Source organism: Bombyx mori, chromosome 23 (genome assembly GCF_030269925.1).
Source record: "Bombyx mori chromosome 23, ASM3026992v2".
In the NCBI taxonomy this organism is placed as follows: domain Eukaryota; kingdom Metazoa; phylum Arthropoda; class Insecta; order Lepidoptera; family Bombycidae; genus Bombyx; species Bombyx mori.
Window position 1 is genome coordinate 10888294 of NC_085129.1, and position 23637 is coordinate 10911930.

The 23637-nt window shown below is 33.4% G+C and overlaps 1 protein-coding gene across 2 annotated transcripts in view; it reads right to left on the minus strand.

Annotated features, from left to right (window-relative positions):
* Positions 1–23015, minus strand: part of LOC105842494 (uncharacterized) — a 123880-nt gene extending 100865 nt beyond the window's left edge. Inside the window, exons 1-2 of one of the 2 annotated variants that reach the window (XM_012695946.4) lie at positions 22794–23015; positions 7190–7716 (exon numbers count right to left, since the gene is read on the minus strand). In XM_012695946.4, coding sequence (XP_012551400.1) covers positions 7190–7293 — 104 coding nt within the window. In that variant the 5' untranslated portion in view covers positions 7294–7716; positions 22794–23015. Of the gene's footprint in view, positions 1–7189; positions 7717–22617 lie in introns of both variants that reach the window. The other variant, XM_012695945.4, reaches the window with a different exon arrangement.
* Positions 23016–23637: the final 622 nt, after the last annotated feature.

Sequence of the window (23637 nt, forward strand, 5' to 3'; positions counted from 1 at the left end):
ACCCATTTGCTGAATAAATCGTAATTAAATACACATCTACTGTTTAATTAGAAGCTTATTATGTGTTATGACAATGGATACGTTTTCATTTGTGGTTTGAATGTCGGGGAACGGTGATTCTAAATTTTAAGGAAATTCGAATTTCTTAATTGAAGTTTTGTTCATTTTAATAATTATTAATATTTAATTTAATAAATATTAAGAGCTCGTAACTCTTTTATGGGGTAATATGACAAGGATAGTGTGAGTAAAGCTGAATTATATTTATTGTTTCATTAATGTTTCAAAGGTAAAATGTAGGTAGCTACACTCATAGTTACTTAAAGTAAATATGTTTTTATTGTATAATGTCGATTTATATTATACATTAAATAACGGTTGATATGATACATAATATAATCTATGCAAATAGCTATTATCCGCATTACCGTCTTCTAATGGCTATATTATGAATGAATTCGTAGAAGTTCAAGAATATAAACAACATATTTATTTTTTCTTGAAGGAAAACTTGGTAACACGCAAATCGGATAAGAACTCTGATTTTGAATGTTTCCGGGAACAGTTGTCATATTACATATTTTATTAAGAAATCATAGTTTCCTTATTTAGCTTTTAGAAACGACCTGAGTTTCTGCTAACGCTAATGTTAGTCATGCAAAATAACATCCAGTTGTGTGTGTAATATATTTCTTAATACATAGTGACTGACAAAATTGTACCTAATATATCTATATAAGACTTTAGGGTATGTGTGGACGGGTGACCGAACTTCCGACCCAGCTAGTTAAGTGGTTATCAGAACCCATAGACTTACTACGAGAATGTCGTCAGTCACTTTGAGATAGCAAATCGAAGCCTGAAGTCCATTAAACAACGGCGGTCCAGCCATCAAACCAGAAATAGGTAATACTGAAGCAGAATTAGCTGTTTACCACGAGCTTACAAGACGCCCTTTCATTAGTAAAGAACTGGAAAAGGCTTTGGAAGAAGAAATTATTCAATAAATAAGAACCATCATCTATATCTATACCGTGGACTGCCATGCGAACAAACGAGTCCATTCTAAGGCAGCTAGAAATCCGAAAAAGGCTCTCTTCCATCTGCCGGGAACGTGTTATGAGCTTCTTCGGACACATCATGCGGTCTCCCAGACATGAATTAGAGAAGCTCATAATTACGGGTCGAATAGAAGGCAAGCGCGCCGTGGGCAGAACAGATGGTCAGATCTAGCAAGAGAAGCACTCGGTGGTAGTCTGTACCATGCAGTCCATGCCGCCCATGATCGGGTGCATTGGAAGTACATCGCATGTGGTCGCGATCCTCAGTAGTGAGGGAACGATATAGAAGGAAGAACCATCATCTATGACATAATCTACTCCGATTCCCTCGTAAATCAGTCAATCAACAAGCAATATAAATGCGATCATTCAGTAACTAGCTTCCACTTAACAACATCATAATAATTCAACGGTCACCATATTTGGACAGAGCGTGTTGATTAGACCGACATATGAATTACATTGAGCCAGCCACTAACCACAATGGTACAATTTGACAGAGAGATTATTAAAATTTTACTCACGTTTATTTAATTTAAATACTTATCTATTTACTTTAATGCCATTGTACAGATTTATTCGGTCACTCTTATACGGAAACTTTACTACATGTTATAACTATACGTTTTTAACTCGTGATTTGTCTTGGAAATAAAAAAATAAGGTAACAATTTTCAAAATTCGTCATAGTGATGCTTCGATAATACTGCAGAGGGAAGTTAACTCCAGAATTACAAATTATGTGGCCGAGAACGTATCTGAAAACGCAATGCTTCTTGAAGCATATGTGTCCAGCTCCAGGCGCCGGAGAATTCTACTCCGCGACGGAGTGGCACGTTGTTAAAACTGAGGCGTAATTTACATCACCTGTAGCTCCTTCGCTTGTTCTCCAATGCACTAAGCGGTAAACAGCTAAAGGAGGCCGAATCATCTTTTGGACCTCAATATAATCAGTTCCTTACAAATGATGAGTACAAAAACGAATACAATAAGACCCGAAAACATCCGAACATGATTAATTAGAGTTTAAAGCACGCCCACAGACTACAAGTAGCGGATCGAATAAAAAATGTCTACCTTTCAATATGTCTAGACTGTGTCGTAACATGAACCCAACCTCGCATGAGTTTGAACAATGTAAACCGGCCCACACATAATAATGTATGTTAAGGCAGTTACTATTTTTATAGTCAGAATCACAAGTTTAATGAGAATAATCGAATGTAACCGCTATTCAACGGTTTTCTAATTATTCGTACAGTTATCATATTGATTTGTGCTAGTGACCTACTAACTAGTTAGTTCGGTTTCAAAGATTATTTATCCTGGTAAATAATAAAAATGAGGCTTAAGTTGATTTGTTGCAGTTGCCGTGCCTATCTATCATACCAGAAACCATGTTACTTCGCAGTAAGATAGGCAGAATTGTGGCACATACTAGTGTGGACTTCGGAGTCACTATTAAATAAAATATTTATTAAACAGAAAATCAATGTTAAGACTACAACACAATATGGAAACATCACGTGTGTGTGTCTTGTCTGGGCTAGGCTAGATTTTTTTTATTGCCCTTGTAGGCAGACGAACATACGGCCCCGCTAATTGTAAGTGATTACCCTCGCTCATGGACGTCAGCAATGCATGGGGCCAGAACCGCCTATTTTTGCCGTGAATGCGTTTCGGTTTGAAGGGTGGGGCAGCCGTTGTAACTACACTGAGACCTTAGAACTTATATCTCAAGGTGGGTGGCGCATTTACGTTGTAGATCAGGTGAGCTCGTCCACCCATCTAAGCAATAAAAAATTATAAAAAAAGAGGCGAGCCGCTGCCTACCGCAAAGGTCGAATAATCGCGACTGGAAGTTGTTTACGGTATCACATATAAAACGCCCTTAAGACATAACGTGAATATACACCGTATTCTACAAGACTAAACTTGGAACCAATAATATCTAACAAAAAATGTGGTCACCCGTTAGGCCAAAAGATTCGACAATATGAAAGCTTTGAACTTGTTTAACACTAGAATTATGCTTGGAATACAACTATGTTTTTAAAATATAATAATTTTTAAAATCTAATATATAAAATTCTCGTGTCACAATGTTCGTTCCCATACTCCTCCGAAACCGCTTGACCGATTCTCATGATTTTTTTTATGCATATTCATATATATATAAGCCTGAGAATCGGCTACTATCTATTTTTCATACCCCTAAGTGATTAGGGTTGTCCACCCCTAACATATTTTTTTTTTTTGGACATTATTTTTTTTGTTATAATGAGGTATTATGTGGTTGAATGAGGTTTTGTTATTTTTATTATATATTCCCTCATCGTTCACAGCACTACATACCTCTTTCACTCATTCACCACATCCTTACACACTTACAATAAGTTAGTTTTTTCTTCTACACTAGAAATTCCCTAGAAATCTTATATATTATTATGGCAAAACAATGTTTGCCGGGTCAGCTAGTATAATATAATTTAATGATATTTAAGGTACAAATTTACATAATAACGAAAATCATAACATATTTGACTTGCAGTTCGCAAGCCAATATCACTATTAACTTCGTGTAAATACTTAAAACAAGTAAATACACAAGACAAGTTTGTAATGGCGTTTAAATTTAAAGAAAATAAATGAACGAGCAATAAAATGAAACACTATCATTTACCTCTCATATATTTTTGGAAATAAATGAAACAGGTTCGTTCAAAAGAAACAGTCTTGTAAATTAATCAATGATAATAAATTAATTAGGTAAAAAATATTGAAAAACCGAAATGTTGGAAAAATTTATATTAACAATAATTACTCCATATAATATTCGTAATTTGAAGGATACTACTTTTTTAATTTCACGTTTTCATATAGAAATCACTTTTAGGATTTTTTTGGGTACTATTCATCTATCACTCCCACCCCTATAATTCATGTGTAGCCAAGAGCCACAGCGATCTGAAGTCCAGAGTACTCGAGGAACAGATACTATAATTATTTAATATAATTATTATTACTTTACGACTTAATCTCACGTTTACTATCTTAATTTTATCATTTCCGACGTTTCGAATCTTTATCGTAGTCACAGACGACTAAAGTTAGGTTATTCGTTGAATATTGTGCTGATTATGTACCATCCGTTTCATATTATCTCAAGTCTAATATTAAAATAATAAATTAAAAAATATAAAAAAAGACTTAATAAAAAAACCAATTGGAGTATAGTCTTTTATTTCGACTTATTTCCCTTAAAACAGGATACAGTAAAAGCTGGAAAATGCTTTAATAAAACTTATGATGAAAGATATGCTTTTAATGAAAACTCAGCCGAAATACACGACAGACAAGCACTTTCATGTTTTTAATAAACATTTGCTTATAGTAGTAGCTTTAGCTAATTTGGCAAATCTAAATCAGAAATAAGTAAATTAAAACAATAAAACCATAAAGGCAATTTTACTAAATTAATAATTTTACTAATTTAGAATTCGAATATTTTTATATAATTTCAAAGTGACTTAAAAATTTGTAACTACTGATTCTTTGAAAAAATCTTATTACTTATGAATCTAAGAAAATAATAACAAAAAAATCTTCGTAAATATCTAAAATTTGAACATGTTTATTTTCTTTGCCGCTTCTTGAACAAATGGGAATCAATCAATAAACCTGATCAATTGAAACAAATCTTAGAATTATTATTGTTACCGAACCAAATGCCAAATTGTAATTGGTAACGTCGAACGGCAAAAAAGTAATATGTATGCAAATACATACACATCTTTGAAATATACTTTATTTACATAACAATATATCCAATACCTACCGAGCTACGTCTTGTTCTAATACTTACAACGCGAACCACTGTGACTCTAGCAACTGCTATTAATTAACCTATTGTGTCCAGTTTTGGCGCGACTTGAACACACACCGTGGGCGGAAATGATCGGTCAAGGGTGTACATATATATTTCATTTATATTCATCCGAAAAAACTCCTTATGACCTTTATGAAGCCAGACAGATCCCATAAAAGTCGATTATAGATAGTTTATTACCGGTATTTTGTTAGTTGTATAAGGAAATCGAACGATATAAGGACATAATGAATATATCGCTATACAAATGAGACGGATTAAATTTATCTGTCTTATGAAGCTGTTATGATATCTGTCCAAATCAGTCGTTTTATGTTTCATTGTATAAAACATATATGTATTTTATATTTATTTTCGACTTATAAATGTTTAGATTAAATAATGGAAAATATATCGAAACTCTAGGAAACAGATTCAATTAAATATGTATTACAACCATAATTCTTTACGAGTATGTATACCAAATGAATAAATTATGATGTTAACCGACAAGCCCTAACATATCAATTAATCTTGTAATAGCAAATTATCTATTTAACATCAAACAATGTTACATTCCTGCAAATTTGACACATCGCCGCGATGTTTTCGACAAACGTCTAGCGCAAACATTTCGCGCTCTTGCAAATTTTTTTGCCTATCTTTTATAATATTATGCTGATTATGTTAGACCCACTTTTGTTGCAAACTCCTTGTTATATAACAAAACAAATTAGTATTACTCACTTAAAATTACATGTGCATTGAAATCAACCAAAGTATATAAACTCACAGAGAAACTTCAAAGATATATTCAGATTTAAATAAACATATTAATGTATCAAAATATTTTATCACGATTACATTAAAGAAAAAATCACATGAAAGTAATTAAATTAATGACGTATTCCAATCAATCGGTAGTGCAGAACGCCCCTGTGCGAACGAACTTTATCTACATTTATCTGAAAGCACTTACTCTAATCTGTCGATGAGAATTTATTTCTCGGGGTAAAGCCTGCAGGAACATACGAGTCAGGTAGAAAAGCAGGTCGAGATTAAATGTAAGAAAATATTTTTTAAATCAAGCTCGATTTCAATATACGTTTCAATAAGACTTTCAATGGAGATACAAATAATTATTTTCTTATTTACTCCATAAGGAAAACTAATAAACACTTAACCATTATTCCCTAAACATCAGGTTTTTAACTATTAGATATTAACCGGCCGTCACTACACAATCCACGCCTTTTAAAAATACCAAATATTTTCCCACAACATTAGAGCGCTGTAAGCAGAATATAAATATTAACGATGTTATTGTTAAGACGAACATATATAATACAAAACAAGAGGCTGCAGATAATGACAATAATAAGAAAGGAGCATTTGTTGAAATGCTTCGACGAACAAAGGATGAGTACATAGAAACTGGTAATGAAAGACGCGTCGTAAATCGAACGGCAAAGTAAGCAAGCACTCATACCAAGGAGGTTGTCCACTGAATTCACATAGACAAGTTTTATGTCCTTTACATTGATGAGCATGAAGAAGGAAAGGTCGTGGAGCCTATTCCAAGCACATAACTTGGCTTTGATTGCCAACTCGCTTGTCAACAACGGCCATTAACAACAGTAACTCATTACATTGTAACTAAATAATTCCATTTAAAAGTAATAGCGCTTGTAAGTACGTATTAAACGGAGATGTTCAATGAATCACATAAACTTGTCAACATGGAATTGTATAATTTAATTTTGATTTTATGTTTATTTCGGTCAATTTTTTGTTTTGAAGATTAGCCTACATCACGACCCATCTCGCTTTACATGGCTGCCACTCGCCTTGAGGCATGAGTCAAAATCTCAATAACTGGTAGATGATAAGCTTTTAAGGCTTTTCGATGTTGATTTTAACTCAATGAGTTTATTGCCGAATCTTCACAGTGGGTCGCGATTCCAATCTATTGGTAAAGTAGCACTGCTCTTGCTAGGGCTATTGATAAGTCTACTATACCAGTGAAGTTGGAATACTCCCTCGAGGCTATCAGCGATTGGGTAGAAAAAAAAGATGTTGATCTATTTACGTAACTATAGTTATCAGAAATGAATGAGAGCTAGATAAATAAGGCACTTTTTGACGAAGCACGTTGCTGATAACTCTGTTTCTATAATCTGACGAAACGTTTTACGTATAATAATATGCTTAAAAAAGTGTTACATATTTGATTATTGCAAAAATAAAATAAGGTACTCACGTGTATACAGTTAGTAGCATCCAGCACTGCAAACGCGCGCCGGGAAGCCACGTGACGTAGCGACCAGTCAGCGCACAGTCGATCCAAGATGCAATATAAAGCATACCACCGCAGTGGCGATTCCAGCACTATACGCTCTAGCGTTTTGTTCTATTCCTCTTTTTGGTAACTTTCTATTGCTATTGATTTCAAATTTGTTGCTTTGACTAGTTAAGTTTCAGATGCTTCGTGCGATCTCAATATCGTTTTTTTTTTCTATTGTTAATATATTTTATTTCGAATTTTATGTCTGTTTGATTCAAGGGAAGTTTAGTTTATCTACTTATCTAAGCACCGGCTATCGTCGGCCGAACTGAAGTTAATTTCTTTCGGTGAAGCGGAAATGAACACTGAGGTTACTCTCTTGTAAGCACACCCCAGCATCTTTATTTGTCAGACGGTTTTTAAAATGCGGCTCTATCGAAAATCAAATAAATCACAAATCCCCGAACAGTATGCAAATCGAAAACGTGCTTTCCATATTGTTCCTGCAACAAAAGAAATACGAATTAAGCTATTTATTGATTTTAATTGGTAAACACGAGATTTAAATTGAACAAAATATATTTGAAACCACCCAAAAGGCGGTCAAGCGAAGGCTTTTAAAGGTGAAGTCGTAAATAAATCACACCTTCACACCGACCCCGGGTCTCTTTTGTTTAAATGCTACCAAGCCGTACCAAAAAAATATGGCATGTCTTAGTGAAAAAAAACGAATTTGGTCGAGAATTGTGCAAGATCACAACAGAAAAATCATTAAACAATGCCTTTGCCAGGAATTGAGGAGTTTATTATATCGGACCGCGTTCGTCTCAAGTCATGCCGAAAAAAATACAATCCAGGTAAACCGTAGCCGTGTTTTTGCACCTCGAGGAACTTATTATGCGCGATTTATGTCACTTTTTGTCGTGTCCGGCTAATAATAATTGTTATCTACTTTCTGCTTGACCATAGCGATTTCTATGGAGCAATAATGGCTCACTAATTCTCATAACACCTTCGAAGTTAAAGCGTCAATCGTGGCGGACGCTTCCATTGTGCCAACGGACAAAGCTCCCCGCAATTCCTACTGTGCTTTTAACGTTTTTATTATTTGCATTGTCGACGTCTCATTCAACTTCGCAATCTCTAGCTACCTTTATTCCTTTAGCATTTTTATTTTTTATTCGTCCCGTTTTTGACTCGTATGTTGTTTGCGATTTCGCTGATTCATTCGATCTCAGCCGTTAATGAACTAACGAACGATTGCAAATTTAATTTTAGAAGCGGCGTGCATCGGAAAAAAGCAAAAAAGAAATTCGAATTTAGAACAGCGATCCGGCCGCGGGACTTATTATTTTAGCCAACAAAGTAGAAAACCATTTACAATAAATCATTTTGAATGCTTTCTTGGTTCCCATACGAGCGGGCGACGCAAAGGGTGATTTCTCTCGGAGAGTACATAAATAAAGGTGAAGGTCCTTGGAGCAGATCCCAGGTACTTTTGGTTTAAAGTTAAGTACACAAAGATTTTGTAACGGAAACGTCTCGCAAAAGAAGTTTAAGAACAACATTTTTAGTTAGATTTAGCCTATTGTATAAAATTTTGTATTCTGTGTTTCGTGAACACAGAACAAATCGCACACAAATCTTATCTGTACGTCTTAATTTCATCGTCTTCTCGAGAGATTTTCCCTTTCAATTTCTTTCTCAAATAATCACTAAAAGCAATCTGCAGATAAGATTACTATGCTGGTACTTGAGATCCAAAAGGGGACATGAAGCCTGGAACTACCCACAACTTTTAATTACAGCCCGCATGAACTGTCAGCGGATCGCATCTCTGACGACGCGGCGACGTCCTTACCATATATAAATATTTGATGGGATTTCGCGCGAAAGCATCACATGTACTTCTAGGTTTCTAGTAATTCCTTGGAACATTACTAGGGTTTGCGGTACACCGACATAGCGACTACAACTGAGAAATGCTAGCGAAGCTGTTTGTCTAACGATTAGGAGCATGCGCGGTTGTGTGCGGCATGCATTAAGGCTAACCATGAACTAAGAGAATGGGTAATTTTTGACCCACTTTTATGTTTTCCAAAATCTCATAACAGTTAGCGACTTACCAACAAATTAGTTTAGCTGTGTACGTGTCTATAAATGCCCATAAATAACGGCAAACCTTCTTTAAAATACATTTGAATATCGAACTGTCATTAGTACCATAATTTCCCTTAGATCATTCTAGAGCAATTCAAGTCATTAGGTACTTTTAGTATTTTTACTTTGGACTGATTGTGAATAGACAAATAACAATTTGGGATTTGGACGCTGAGCAAACAGTTGCGCGGCACTTCGAATCAATAACTACTCATACAATATTGGGAAATGAATTTTATAGAAGTACGAAAAAAAAACAATAATTTAATTGCTTCACGATTATATATCGTTTTAAAATTTACATGATTGATAACTATAAAATGAAATTAGCCCTGAAACAGATAACGAACAAACAAGAGATACTTTCATAAATTTTAGGAGTCTTATTGATAGTAGAAGTCACTTTAACTACCTTAACATATTTTATCTCTAAATCACTGCTTAAAACTAATTTGCCAGCGCACTAATAATTAACTTTCTTCCAACATCTAAACAGCAGGTTGCTAATTTCATTTCCGTTGAACTAAAAGACTTAATCTATTCCAGTAACATTTCAGTCACTCATATAACTTGTATGCACAGATCTGCTACCACACAAAATGTTTTCACAATGCTTTTAAGTATTAATAAAATATCCCACTGTCAACTCAGCCGTAAATTTCTATTCGAATGTAAAACTTGATGGACTTGTAGAGTTTTGCATGTAAAACAGAATTATTGTAACTAAACAAATACGTGGTTAGTTTGAATTCGCTACAGGTTTTTAACAACGACGCGTGTACTTTTAATGTATTTTGAAACTCTGTTCAGTTGTTTCTGAAATGTATTTGTAGAAAATTTCTAGATACACCACAAAATGTACATAAATGTAAGTAATAAAAAAATCCAAATAAATTGGAAATTTGTGGACATCAACGATCGTTTATTTAATACGCTTTTATTAGCTTCAGACGTATGTATGTATGTATGTAAAGGAATGTTTGAACATGATTTTGACCCCCTTCAAAACGTCGGATTAACTCGAAATTTGGTATGCTTATTAAAGACCGATGACAACTAATGCAAATTAAAAAAAATTGATAAAATTGAAATTCAACTAAAAAATTTAAAATAAATAATAGTTTAAAAAACTAACAAAATACGCTTTTATAGAAAATTCAACTAAAAAATAGAAAATAAATTTTAGTAAATTTGAATTTAAAATAGTGTAAGAAAAATGATTTTATTGTAAAAAAAATCGTAGGGTGCATGGTTCAGCTATAAATATTTTATAAACAGATATGAGTAGAATGGTTATTTTGATCATATCTTGAAAAGCACCCCATGCTTATTTTGTTAGTTTTTTTAAACAATTTTTTTTTAATGTAATGGAAACATAAATTTGAATTTAATGTTTTAACAAAAACGATTCCAAATACAACCCGCTACCAATAAATGGGTCTTGTAATGAACGCATTCCTAGAATACTTATTGAGATCCGCGAACCCACATGCAGCCTATTAGAAAAAGTTTACGCCCGAGAATAGACGCTAATGCCAGGTATACATCAACCGTTGACCACTTTCAAAGGTGCTTCTAAGATCTTTGAATAGAGTAGATCAGAGTAGACTAGCGTGAGAGAAACACAGGGAAGGAATTTAATCGGTTCGAAGTAGTTGTAAACTGAAACAAATCAGAAAAACATCGATACATCTGATCTTACAATTCTATGGTTAGTTATTGGTGAACCAACGCCTACACTGCGCCATCCGGCTGTCATTTCGCAATTAATCTATTTTAATGACTACACAATTACAATGTTCATAATTAGAAGTATAACTATAATATAATAAATCCGTAATGTAATATGATTCGTGTTATGACGACGACGACAATATCTTTTCGATAATACTACGAAATACATTGCGTAGTTACTTTTTTTTTTTAAATGAAACCTCTATTTTTGGAAATATAAATAACTAGCGACTTTATGTGAAACGAGCTCAAAGCCCATCTGATGTTAAATAACGAGATACTGTATATCGTATAACTGCTGGCCCAACCTTCAAACGAGATAGAATCTTAGTGTATGCCCTACCACCAAAATGCCAATTTATAATTTGAAATTCTTGCGTTCCATACGAACTGATTATTAACAATATCATTAATATTTTTATAATAGGAAAATGAATTAGCTTCGAGTTAAATTAGCTTCGAGATAAAATGGTAAGAAAACATAAACGTATGATCCACACGCACGAACGACAAATGTGCTGTAGTAATGCGTCTTGAAATTGGAAAATGTCTCGTCGCCAAATTTCTCTGTCATCACATCGCCGGGGTGAACGCACGATTTAGGTGCATTACACACAGACAATTTAGACTAAATAACGACCGTGGAGATTGTATAAAAAGATTAATTTTCAAAATATCTACAATATGTACCATCAGCATTTATTCAGCTTCTTAACAATGTGAACTATGAACAATATAATTGACTTATTTATATACATTTTAATGAGTTAAGAATATCAAAGCCTACCAATGGTGGCCCAGTAAAGTAAGTTATTCTCAAAAAACGTGTTCAGGATTACTAACAGAAGTATACTCCTAAATTTTATAGATTTGAAGCGTTTGTTATTAATAATGTCATTAACAGTCATTCGTTCCCAATAACGGATTGATTTGGATTGATTTGATAAACAATATTAGAAGCGATATTGAACTGTATTTTCAAGCATATCATATTATGAGCATGAATTTTCAAGGTAACTGAAATGTGAGTATTTATATAACTAATGCTCGCTCATTGGAACGGCTCGTAATTTGAGCATTGATCATTAACACCTCGAAATTAATTTATGTTCTACATTGTCCCTATTTTTGCAATAATAGCGCCTATTCTGCCTTTTCCTGTATTAACGAAAAAACTGTTTCAATATATTTATATACGCAAAGAATATAGTTAAACAAAATAAAAGAGAAATTTTTGATAAAAAGTTAATAAATCTTCCTATCAATAAAATAAAATAAAATAAAATACAGGAAATTTAAATGGAACCTATATTATTCTATTATTTTCTACTTTATTATTTTACATTAAAATCTACACGTAATTACAATAACGGACACAGTTATTATTTGTAAAGTTCACCGACAGACATTACAAAATCAAGAAAATATGGGCGGAACTAAGTCGTTACGACTTTTCGCTTCACAAAAATTATAAATTTGCGAAATGACTTGTGGTATTCTAAGTCAGCATGAGTAGATACCACCATTCTGTTTATGTCTGCCGTGAAGCAGTGAACCATTCCAATTTAAAGGGCTGGACATCCGCTACGCCATTTATTTCACTTTTCAATCCCATATGTCAAAGTTTTATTTACTTATTGCCCTTGTAGGCAGACGAGCATACGGTTCACCTGATGATGAGTGGTTACCGTCGCCCATGGACATCAGCAATGCCAGGGGCAGAGCCAAGTAGTAAAGTCAAGCCGCTGTCTACCGTTAAGTACTCTCTCCACAAGCCTCATTTGAAGAAGGATAATATCAGATGGGAAATGTGATTCAAATTTTGAAGCAATGATTTCCGATAACACTGAGACTCATTTAACACGGACCCGGTCATTTATCTATTAAAAAAATATTAAAAAAGGATAGACCAAAACCTATACGCGCAAACTCATAGTTTTTTTTGCATTAAAATACCATCTCACATTTTAGCAAAACTCCGTCTGAAAAATTCGACAATTCAGTTATTTACGTGTGAAAAATGTAGCTGTGACGAAGAGCGTTTTATCGAAATTGCATTTATGGCTGTGACTGTACATCGACAAAACGACAGGGAGATATACGATCACGTCTGGACTCGATTACGCTGTGGCTTTAAACATTTATATACAGTGAGTGCAGTTTTTCAGTGTTAGAAATTTCAAACTTTTATGTTTGGCTTTCTACTACTGGATAACTCTTATTGCTTATTATGAATCAAATATCTTATTGTGCTTTTTAGATTTAAAATTCGAAAACACCATTTTTATAGCTATGATTAAAATTATTTATCTATTTCTATGCAACGGTTATGTCTGGTCTAATTATTTATTATAATAGATAGCGGTTTAGCTGTACTCCTGACATTGCTGGTGTCAATAAGCGTTGGCGACTACAAGGTTAAAAAAGTGCAATACTATTTTTTTTATTTTTATCCTTTACTATTTCCTACAAAAGTACTATGAATTTTTTTTTATAAATGACCCTTTTATGAAGTTAAGTAACAAAGCAATCGCGTTAAAATCAAATACCAAAGCTTGAATGCATTATTTCAGTATAATTTAAAGTAAACCACTATTTATCTATCTTAGCCCACGTCAACAATCCTGGGCCAATCTGTTTTCACAAAAGTTTCGTACAAATAGCGCAGTTTCGTTCTAACCAGTGCGACATATCTATCTACAATGGTAGTTGAGAAACTCTATCGCATTCCTGAAATTCAAACAGCAAAAACATCGTCCCAACAAAGAAACGTTTGAAAACAAGAATCCTACCGTGCGAACTATCTACGAGCGAAGAAGTTTCATTTCGCGGAAACGTCGAGAATATATTTGGCGTGCGATTGTAACAATGTTTGTACGTTTCAAAAGTTAGTTAGTTAGTCGTCGTGGCCTAACGGATAAGACGTCCGGTGCATTCGTGTTGAGCGATGCATCGGTGTTCGAATCCCGCAGGCGGGTACCAATTTTTCAAATGAAATACGTACTCAACAAATGTTCACGATTGATTTCCACGGTGAAGGAATAACATCGTGTAATAAAAATGAAACCCGCAAAATTATAATTTGCGTAATTACTGGTGGTAGGACCTCTTGTGAGTCCGCGCGGGTGGGTACCACCACCCTGCCTATTTCTGCCGTGAAGCAGTAATGCGTTTCGGTTTGAAGGGTGGGGCAGCCGTCGTTACTATACTTGAGAACTTAGAACTTGTATCTCAAGGTGGGTGGCGCATTTACGTTGTGGATGTCTATGGGCTCCAGTAACCACTTAACATCAGGTGGGCTGTGAGCTCGTCCACCCATCTAAGCAATAAAAAAAAAAAAAAAAAAAAAAAAAAGTTTCCGAAGTCGCGGATGCAGTCCCGAATATAGATACCGCTGGTTTTCGAACGGAACTTTGTTATTCTCAAACTGAAACTACCGAGTCAACGACATCGTTACTTCGAGATATATTGCAACTTAAATTTATATACTTAGCGATAATTTTAAAAGAATTGTGCATTAACAAACGGGCGAATGCTGTGTTGGTGAGTGAATATATATATATATATATTTGAAGCCACAGTATTTAACTTATAAACGCTTCTGCAATATTACCTATGGCAGTACAATGAATTTTTGTTATTAGGGTAAGTAGACAGACCATGACCAACTAGTGCATGAATACTGACAGATATCTTATCTTTTCTACCGGAACTTATGATCGTTTCGTACGATGATACCATAACACGCTAGTACTCTAAATTTTCAACTTCTTTTAGAGACGAAATGATTTAGAAAATAATATTGTAGATTAACAATTAAAAAAACACGCACAAATAGCAATCGTGTAATATGGACGACTAATAATAATAAACGAACAGTCGACATCTTAATATTTCAAGTATTTTTACAGACTCGCCGAAACTGAACAAAATACTGTTTTCGATCATTGCATACATACAAAAAAATTAAATTTATTATACAAATATAACTAAATGGAGATCCTACTACGAAGGGAGAAGTAGTATTAGACTATTTCTTAATAAGGGTTTACAGAGCGCCAATTACAAAATTATTATGTTGTCATCAGTAATCGATGCGTGTGTAAATTTTCAACTTAATCGAAAGTGTTGAAATCGATGAAAAAGATGTTCAAAGATTCCGATGCATACATATGTATGTACATACATATGTATGTACATACATGACAAGTTAAAAAAAAGCATCTTGAAAATACCAGGAAAAGACCTTTCAGTAACTTAAAATTTTCGGATAATAAACGAGAGATAAAGAATCGGGTCCCAAAAAAGTATTTTTAGCGGTTAACCGGTTTTCTCATCAATCATCAACTGAGACCTTATTAATCGCGGGGAAAATTCAGTTCAGTAAATTTCTTCTTTAGTGATTATGTTCGTTGCAACCCTAAAAGGGATTTCATGGAAGCCTATCAGTGCCCCACATTTCAATAAGTTTGTGTACATGATTAAATTTGTATGTCCGGTGGGTACAACAACATATTTATGTACACCACGTATCCTGTGATACTTGGTTAATTCAATAAACAGTATCCGCTTATTTATTTATTTGAACTTTATGATTTAAAGGGTACATGCACGCTATCACGTATTTCGTATACTCATACGTTAATAGTATTTAGAGCAACAATAAAAAAAAAAAAAGCACATTTAACAGCAAAGCTTAGCTAAGACGGGCTGGTTTAGCATTAACCATTAGTCTCTTTTGTTCCTTTTCTCTCAATCTTTCCCCTCCATATATCCGTATATAGTATGTGAAATACTAGAGACTTATTGCATCTCAATTTATATTGGAAAATGCTGCTTTTTTGTGATTTGTAAACTAACGCACTTTCGTTATACCTTTTCACACTGTCATACTGTCTAGTAAAGTCCATTGAAACTACATATAACCTAAGAAGCAACATGAAATATCGTAATAAATTTTAAATGTGTAAACAAATCCGAATCGGTTGTAAAATTAGAAAGTGATTAGTATTATTATATCCAATGATGGTTAAACGGAGGAAAACTGTTTGTAGAAAAAACAAAATGCATTGTCTCGCAAGCCGTAATTGTAATGGCGACAGTATCATATGCTGGCCCGTGTTGGTATGTATTTTTAAGTACTAGTTAAAGTTTTATAATTAATATTATAACATTTAAATATTCATAAAACAGTATCCATTTAAAAAAAAAAGTTAATATCAAATAAACCAGAGCTTAGATTACCGTAACCTTTTAACTTCAGCTGAGTGCGCCCCGAGTGTCGATACATCTAGAGCAAAAAATCCTATTACCCAAGCCTATTTGATTTTCAAGTGTGTTAACGAAAACGAAATTAAGAAATACAATCAAGTATGCCGAATATATATCTAAATACTGACTACTATCTAAAAAAGGTTACTAACTCAGACCGGAAATTAAACATAGAAACACCTGTACAATAGGCAGTACAATAGGGTAAAAAGCAACTAGGCCAAGGAAGGGTTAAAAAATACTTGAAATCTTCAGTTAATTGTCTGTTCCTGTCATTAATATTTTACTTTCTAAATTTATTAGAGTAACATCGATCGAAAAAATGTGATTTATAGGAGTACCTATATATTTTTAGGGTTAGGTGGTGGTAGGTTATTTTGTAACGCCATCTCGTAAAGTTTTGAGGTATGCTACCATCCAAGAATAACAATTCAAGCACTTCAAAAATCTACCAGGTGGCGCTATGAAAATGTATTTTGCGAATTTTCAGAAAAGTATTTTTTTCCTACCTATGCTGATAGCCTTAAAAGGTTATTTCAGCTTCTTCTTGACGTATAGGTGAGCTCACGGGGCTCAAGCCGGGAGTGTTGCTAACACTGGCCCTAGCAAGAGCAGTGCTTCGCAGAATCTACCACCGGATCGGAAATGCGACCCACAGAGAAGATCCGGCGAGAAACTCAGTGGACTGTGTCTATGGGTTAATTTACTCGTTGAGCCCTTCGTCGCAAGCGACGGGTTCGGTGAGGACGGTGACCGGTGCTTGAGGTACCTAAAAGTATCGTTAACGGATCAAAGGCTTCTAAAGTTTCAAATCTTAAAAGAAATCGTTTAACCTTTTTCTGCGATGCACGAAATTTATTTAAATAAATATATAGGCATTGCTCGTTTAAAGATATTAGATATATCTTTAAGCTTATTCACAATATCTGTGATTTTAACTTTTAAATAGTGCAAAATCATTTTCTAATACTAATCAAACAAAGTGTATTCGGTATCCTTCCCTACGTTCAAGTTTAATTCAACTGTAATTACATATGTAGTTTCAAATTTATTTATTGTTTAGCCTTGCCACGAAGAAATCTAATGTCGTGCCGTAAAGTTGCGAGTCATTTGCAACAATTTTTACAATTACTAAACAAAAAATTTTAATAATATAATTTGCGTGATTTCCGGAATGCAATTCTTATTGAGTTAAAAGTCACCCTCTAGCAATATTTTCAAGTAGCTGTTTTAATTAAGTAGCAGTTAGGTCCGCGCTAATAATCTACTAAATTTACAAAGATTTACGTAAGCTACCGATCTTGACATTGACAGTGCTATTGAGGCAGCGGCTTGGCATTGCCCCTGGCGTTATTGATCTTCATGAGCGACAGTGACAGTAACAGTGATTCGTGAGGTAAGCTCGTGTGCTTTTTTATTTTAATGTTAGTACTATTAGTAATATACTAGTTTTTATTTGATTGCCTTCACAAGTCTACCTATTATATAAACAAAAGAAATAACATTGATATGTCTTTCAAAAAATATTTAGAACCGAATTAGATCCAAATTTTGTAAGAATCTGAGACAATATGCATTATAGTTACATACGTTCATGGCATGAACAAAGAGTTGCCTCATAATACTTGATAAACCATAATTCCCACTAATAACTTAACTAGAGAAATCTGACTCCAATATTTCAGTGTTTTTTGTATTAATTTTTAACAATATTTATTGATCAGAACGAGACTTACTGGTAGCAACCAATATTCCAAACTAGATTCATCCCAACCAAATTGTTTCCAATTACATTGTTTCATTTCATTCTAAGCCCTTTTTTACATCTTGTTTCTTTGTCTAAGGGTGTGTTAGCAACCTAATTCAATTAATTCCTTTAACAACATAATGTCTCAACAACATTTGTTACATTTGAAACATCACTGAAAGATAGCTATGTAGATAACACACTAATAATATTACCATCCATTACTATATCAGTCGGACTAGATGTAGTAAATGCTTGTATACGACCGGATTACAAGATACTAATTGTATGAGTATTCTGTTATTCATTCCCGGTTCCTTTACAAAAATAAATTTTACTTGTATTTGAACAGGATTAAATGAAACATGGACGATGTTTTGATAGTAAATTACCGAAAACAGAATAAATAGCCTTCATGGATTTTTTCCGAACCTTTCTCAACATTTTTCGAATACATTAAAATACTTTTATTTCAAAAGCTACAACACTAACTTCATCAAAATACGTTTTACATAATATATAATCATATTATATAAACAACGTTTAATTCTGTAATACACGTGGTTAATTTTATAAATTGATACTTTAGTTTTAAAGTTCAAAAATATATTCTTACGAGATAATTAGGAAGTTAAAATATGCCTCATAGTAGATATATGCCTATATTTTGGTAATAATTTAATAGCTCAAATATTATAATATGTAATCATGAATAGTTTTTGGAATGACACAATGGTAGCACTGATAGTAATTATTTTGTTCCAAAGCATTTTGCTTTTCTTTGACTTTTAATGTTCTAAGAGCACAAATATTCCTTATTTATGTTAATAAAATTGGTTCAAATAATTAATTTGCATTATTCTATTAAATTCCAATGAATTTTAAAAATGATAATTTAGACCTTTATTATTAAATGTGACTTTAAGCAACTAATAGTTAGTGGGAAAATAAAGTGTCTGGAATAATAAAAAAATAAGAAAGACATTCAAAGTTTTACGTCATAGTGTCTACCTTTTTTGCCATCACAGATTTTCTGAGCAAATTTTATAATTCTGTAATGATGTTTAGCTGTAATTCTATTTTTTTTTTCTATTCATAGCTTCACAACTTTAGTGACCGTAATGATTATTGTGTTTTGCCGAATTTATGACAACAAAAACTATTTCCTTTGAAGTTTATGTGAGTTCCATTCTAATTATATTCGAGAAATATATTATAAATATTACATATTAAATTCTCGTTTGTATTCATTAATTTGTTATTTTAATTTTAGTTGAATTAGAGAGGTAAATATCGTAATAAAATAATTGAAATTATAGTTTCTGTTTTCTTTTCAAATTTACACGAGAATTTCATCTGAAGAATAAATGAAAGAGAATAATCCATATCAAACAATCACCTTTGTAATAAGAACGATTTTGTTCGGAATTCTTTGGCATTGCGTAACCCCTGAAGAAATCTGAACAAAATGGACAACGTCTCTGTTATTATTACACGAGTATTATTTTATGTTATATTTCATTAGTTCAACAAATCCCTACTAATATATAAATGTGAATGTAAGTTTGTTTGTTACGCTTTCACGCGAAAACTATTTAACCGATCATCATGAAACTTTGTACACATATGCTTGGAGATATTAGAAGTAACATAGGATACTTTTTATTAAGAAAACAAAAATTTTTTTTTACGAAAATTAAAAAATTGTTTGTCTAAAAATCTCAAAATCTAGCATCTTCAACGCCATCTACCGGTTCAGTAATGAAGTTCCAATCCTGAGTGCTGTAAATTAAGTCGCGGGTAAAATTTAGCGTTATGCCAAACTAACTATTCCACGCGGACGAAATCGCGGGCAAAAGCTAGTAACAATATATTTAAACTTTTTCAAATCACAATATTTTCAAATATGTACCTACGCTTAAGAAAACTAAATCCGAAATCTACAATTCAGTTCAAACAAAAATTTGTCAATATTCAACTGAATGGGATAAATGATCCGCCTACATGGACAAACTGAAAGAATTCGTTTTACATTTTTCAGTAATGCAAACATCAATCCAATTTTTTTTTTACTACTTAGATGGGTGGACGAGCTCACAGCCCACCTGGTGTTAATAGCTTACTGGAGCTCATAGACATCTACAACCTAAATGCGCTACCCAGCTTGAAATATAAGTTCTAAGGTCTCAGTATAGTTACATACATAAATACCGATACGTACATATATAAACTGTTATTTGATATGATCTACAACCTAAATGCGCTACCCAGCTTGAAATATAAGTTCTAAGTTCTAAGTATAATTACATACATAAATACCGATACGTACATATATAAGCCGTTATTTGATAAGAGAATACGTGTCGTGAACTCACACGGATAGGTACTGCGATCCTGCTTATTCGGAAAAATGCCGTTTAGGTGTTTGAGGGTTAGGACAACCGATTTATACCTAGCAGTTGGGGTCTCGGTTTTTTATACCAATATGAACTAAATCCTTTAGATGTGGATGTTCCTCTTTTTAAAATCTTATTTTGGTTTCATCGAGTCATAAAAGTGTTAAAGTATCTTTAAAAATATCAACTTATGATTAAATCGCGGTACATAACAAAGCATTTTATCTCGGTAACAATATAGTTACAATATTTTTATTAATTGATAAAACTGTACCGGCGGATGTAGTAGAATATTAAAAAGGTAGAGCTACCTTATGATCGCATTTTTGTTTTTTATTACACAGCTGAGTGAACGTGCTCGCGACCCACCTAGAGTTAAGTGATTCGCGGTGGCATCGTCGGCTCTAGACCAAGATTAACGGACCTTGGCTTCTGGGTCCGGAGTTCATGTGCCGATCGGAGTCCCTAACTATAAAATCACATTCGACTCGTCGATTTTGTAATTAAATTATTTTTTACCTCAAAATGTATTCTACGAAGCAACAAATGGTCGATGCGCTTACCGATAATTTTTATCGTTTTGCCCCCATATTCGAAGAAATAAGATTAATAATCCACAGAAATACGCTTTATGGTAAATCCGTAATGTAAAGTAACCGTAAATGTAACAATTAAAGTTGAACCTAAGCCCTTAAGCTCTAAAACTTGATTTAGTTTGTTTAATTTTTTCCAATTTTGCCTTATACAGCATATTATTATCATATATAGTAGAAACCTTGCTTGTCTTAGTAGGGGCGCAAATAAGTAAGTATCTCATTCTGATGGGAAACACTCGTGTCTTTCGACTTAAACGATACGACAGGGATTACGATACATAAAAGATTTCGATCTAACACTTCAACAATGGCAGTAATGTGTAATAGTCTCTAAAGAGTCTGGCCACCATTTAGCACCAGGCCCTCTGTCCGACGGGCCCATACGCAGCGAAAATGAAATCGGGAATCAAAATATAATTTCCAATCGAAGACAAATTTATGACTCCTTAATCTACACTCGTGTTGGTCACTTAACCTATACTTGCTTCTACTGTTTAGATAGTACATAAAAACTACTGTTGTGCTATAAAACCCTATCGAACGATCGTTCACGTGAATAAAATATTAATTTTATTGAAAGAAACCACAACCACACACACACCGATTATGAGAATCGATGTTCAAAGATAGCGATTTGGATGCTAACGTTGTGATAATGCATCTATGGAAGGAAAGGACGAAATTTTCGGTAGGCAGCGGCTTGGCTCTGCCCCTGGAATTGCTGAAGTTCATGGGCGACGGTAACCACTCACCATCAGGTTGGCCGTATGCTCGTCTACAAGGGCAATAAAAAATAAAATAAAAAAAAGCGTAAAGTAAAATGAAATAGAAAATTACTATCTAAAAACTTTTACTTTTTTTGATAGCGTGTTCCTATTTAAGAAGACAAACGAATTCATTTTCAGTTATAAAATATGAAAATTAATAATCGAAGTCCGATCGCACCAAATAACTGCTGCGCCATGTGATAGCGTTAAAAATGTGAATGGTAAAATGCATGAAAAAAATAAGGAAATTAAATGATTATTGATCAGGATCAAATGTTAAATTGAATAGCAGAATCGAAATTAAATCCGGACTAAAAAACATAATTAAGTATTTTAAAAAAGACCGTTGTAAATAAAATCCTTTTTAACTAGCATTATGAGAGGGCCAGAATTTGAAATATCTTTATTTTGTTTTGTTATAATATAGCAAAATGAAACCCCCGAAAATGCATTTAAGATTAACAATAAACCCACCCGTAGGCGTAAAATTATTCGTGTAAATTTTACGGAAACTTATTACAGTTTTTAACCAATATAAAAAAAAGAATTATAAGAACTACATCATCTTCAATTTTACTATTGCGCCCCACAACGTGAATGACTTGATTTACGTAAAAATAGTAACAATACTATAAGAGGAATCGTGCAAAAGGATCTTCAAAATGAAACATGCTACCATAATATCTGACTTAAAACTAAATAGTGAAATTAAATAATACAAAAAATAACCAACCAAAAATATCCCGGAACAAAAAAATCCAAATAAAAATGTGCACAAAATAAATAAAACACTTCACACTAACAAAATCTTTAGGCGCACCGACAAAGCACACAAATTTAAAAAAAAAATCTTACAAAAGCTCAAAAAGTTATCTACAACACTTTAACGTACACAACACAGAACTTTACCGTATGCCTCCAACGCCGCCAATTTTCGACGGCAACTATTTAAAAACAATATTTGGAAAAATAATTCGCGAATCTGGAAAATTAAAGTTTCCGCGACACGCCGGCACGCGTTACTACCCGTCGTATGTAGAGTTTCGGCTATGATGGGGAAGATGTTCGCATAGCAATGGTTTAGATGAGACTGTGGTGTGTCGCGTCGATCTAACCGCGTACCCAGAGCCGACTTTCGCCCCGACCGGTCGCCCTGTAGCTCCGACGACCGGTGACGCATCCAGGAACACTATTAATTCACTATGTTCAATGCTGTGACGAATTTTTTTCCGAATAAATTCCGTAATCCAATTATTGTGACGGTGACGGCTCTATTCTCTTTTTTTTTCAATGCAAAAAGTTCCAACTGTGCGAACCGGCTAATCGGGCTTATATTAAGGGTTGTAGATAACGCGGAGATGTATAGATCAAGTTTTTTTTTTTTAATCGCTATTTGCAAATTTTCGTGAATAGAATTGTCGTCTTATTGTATTTATTTATACGAAAACTGATTTCCTAATTTTTGTTAAAAGTTTTTACCGCGCACAAAATAAATTTATTTATACTTATTATAAAATGTTTTAAATCAATTCTTGGTTTTTTTTTCATTAAAAATTACTAGTAACTTAAATTTTCCATAATAAACTTCTAAAGCGTAGTAATTTAATTCTAACTAGGTCAATGTTATAATGCAGGGAATATAAACCGTGCCGTTTTATTAATGGTCCATTTAATTGTTACTGAGAATAAATATATTATTTAACGCAACTCATGATTCAGTTTTGCTGCAGGAAACAAAATGTTTTCCTATTAA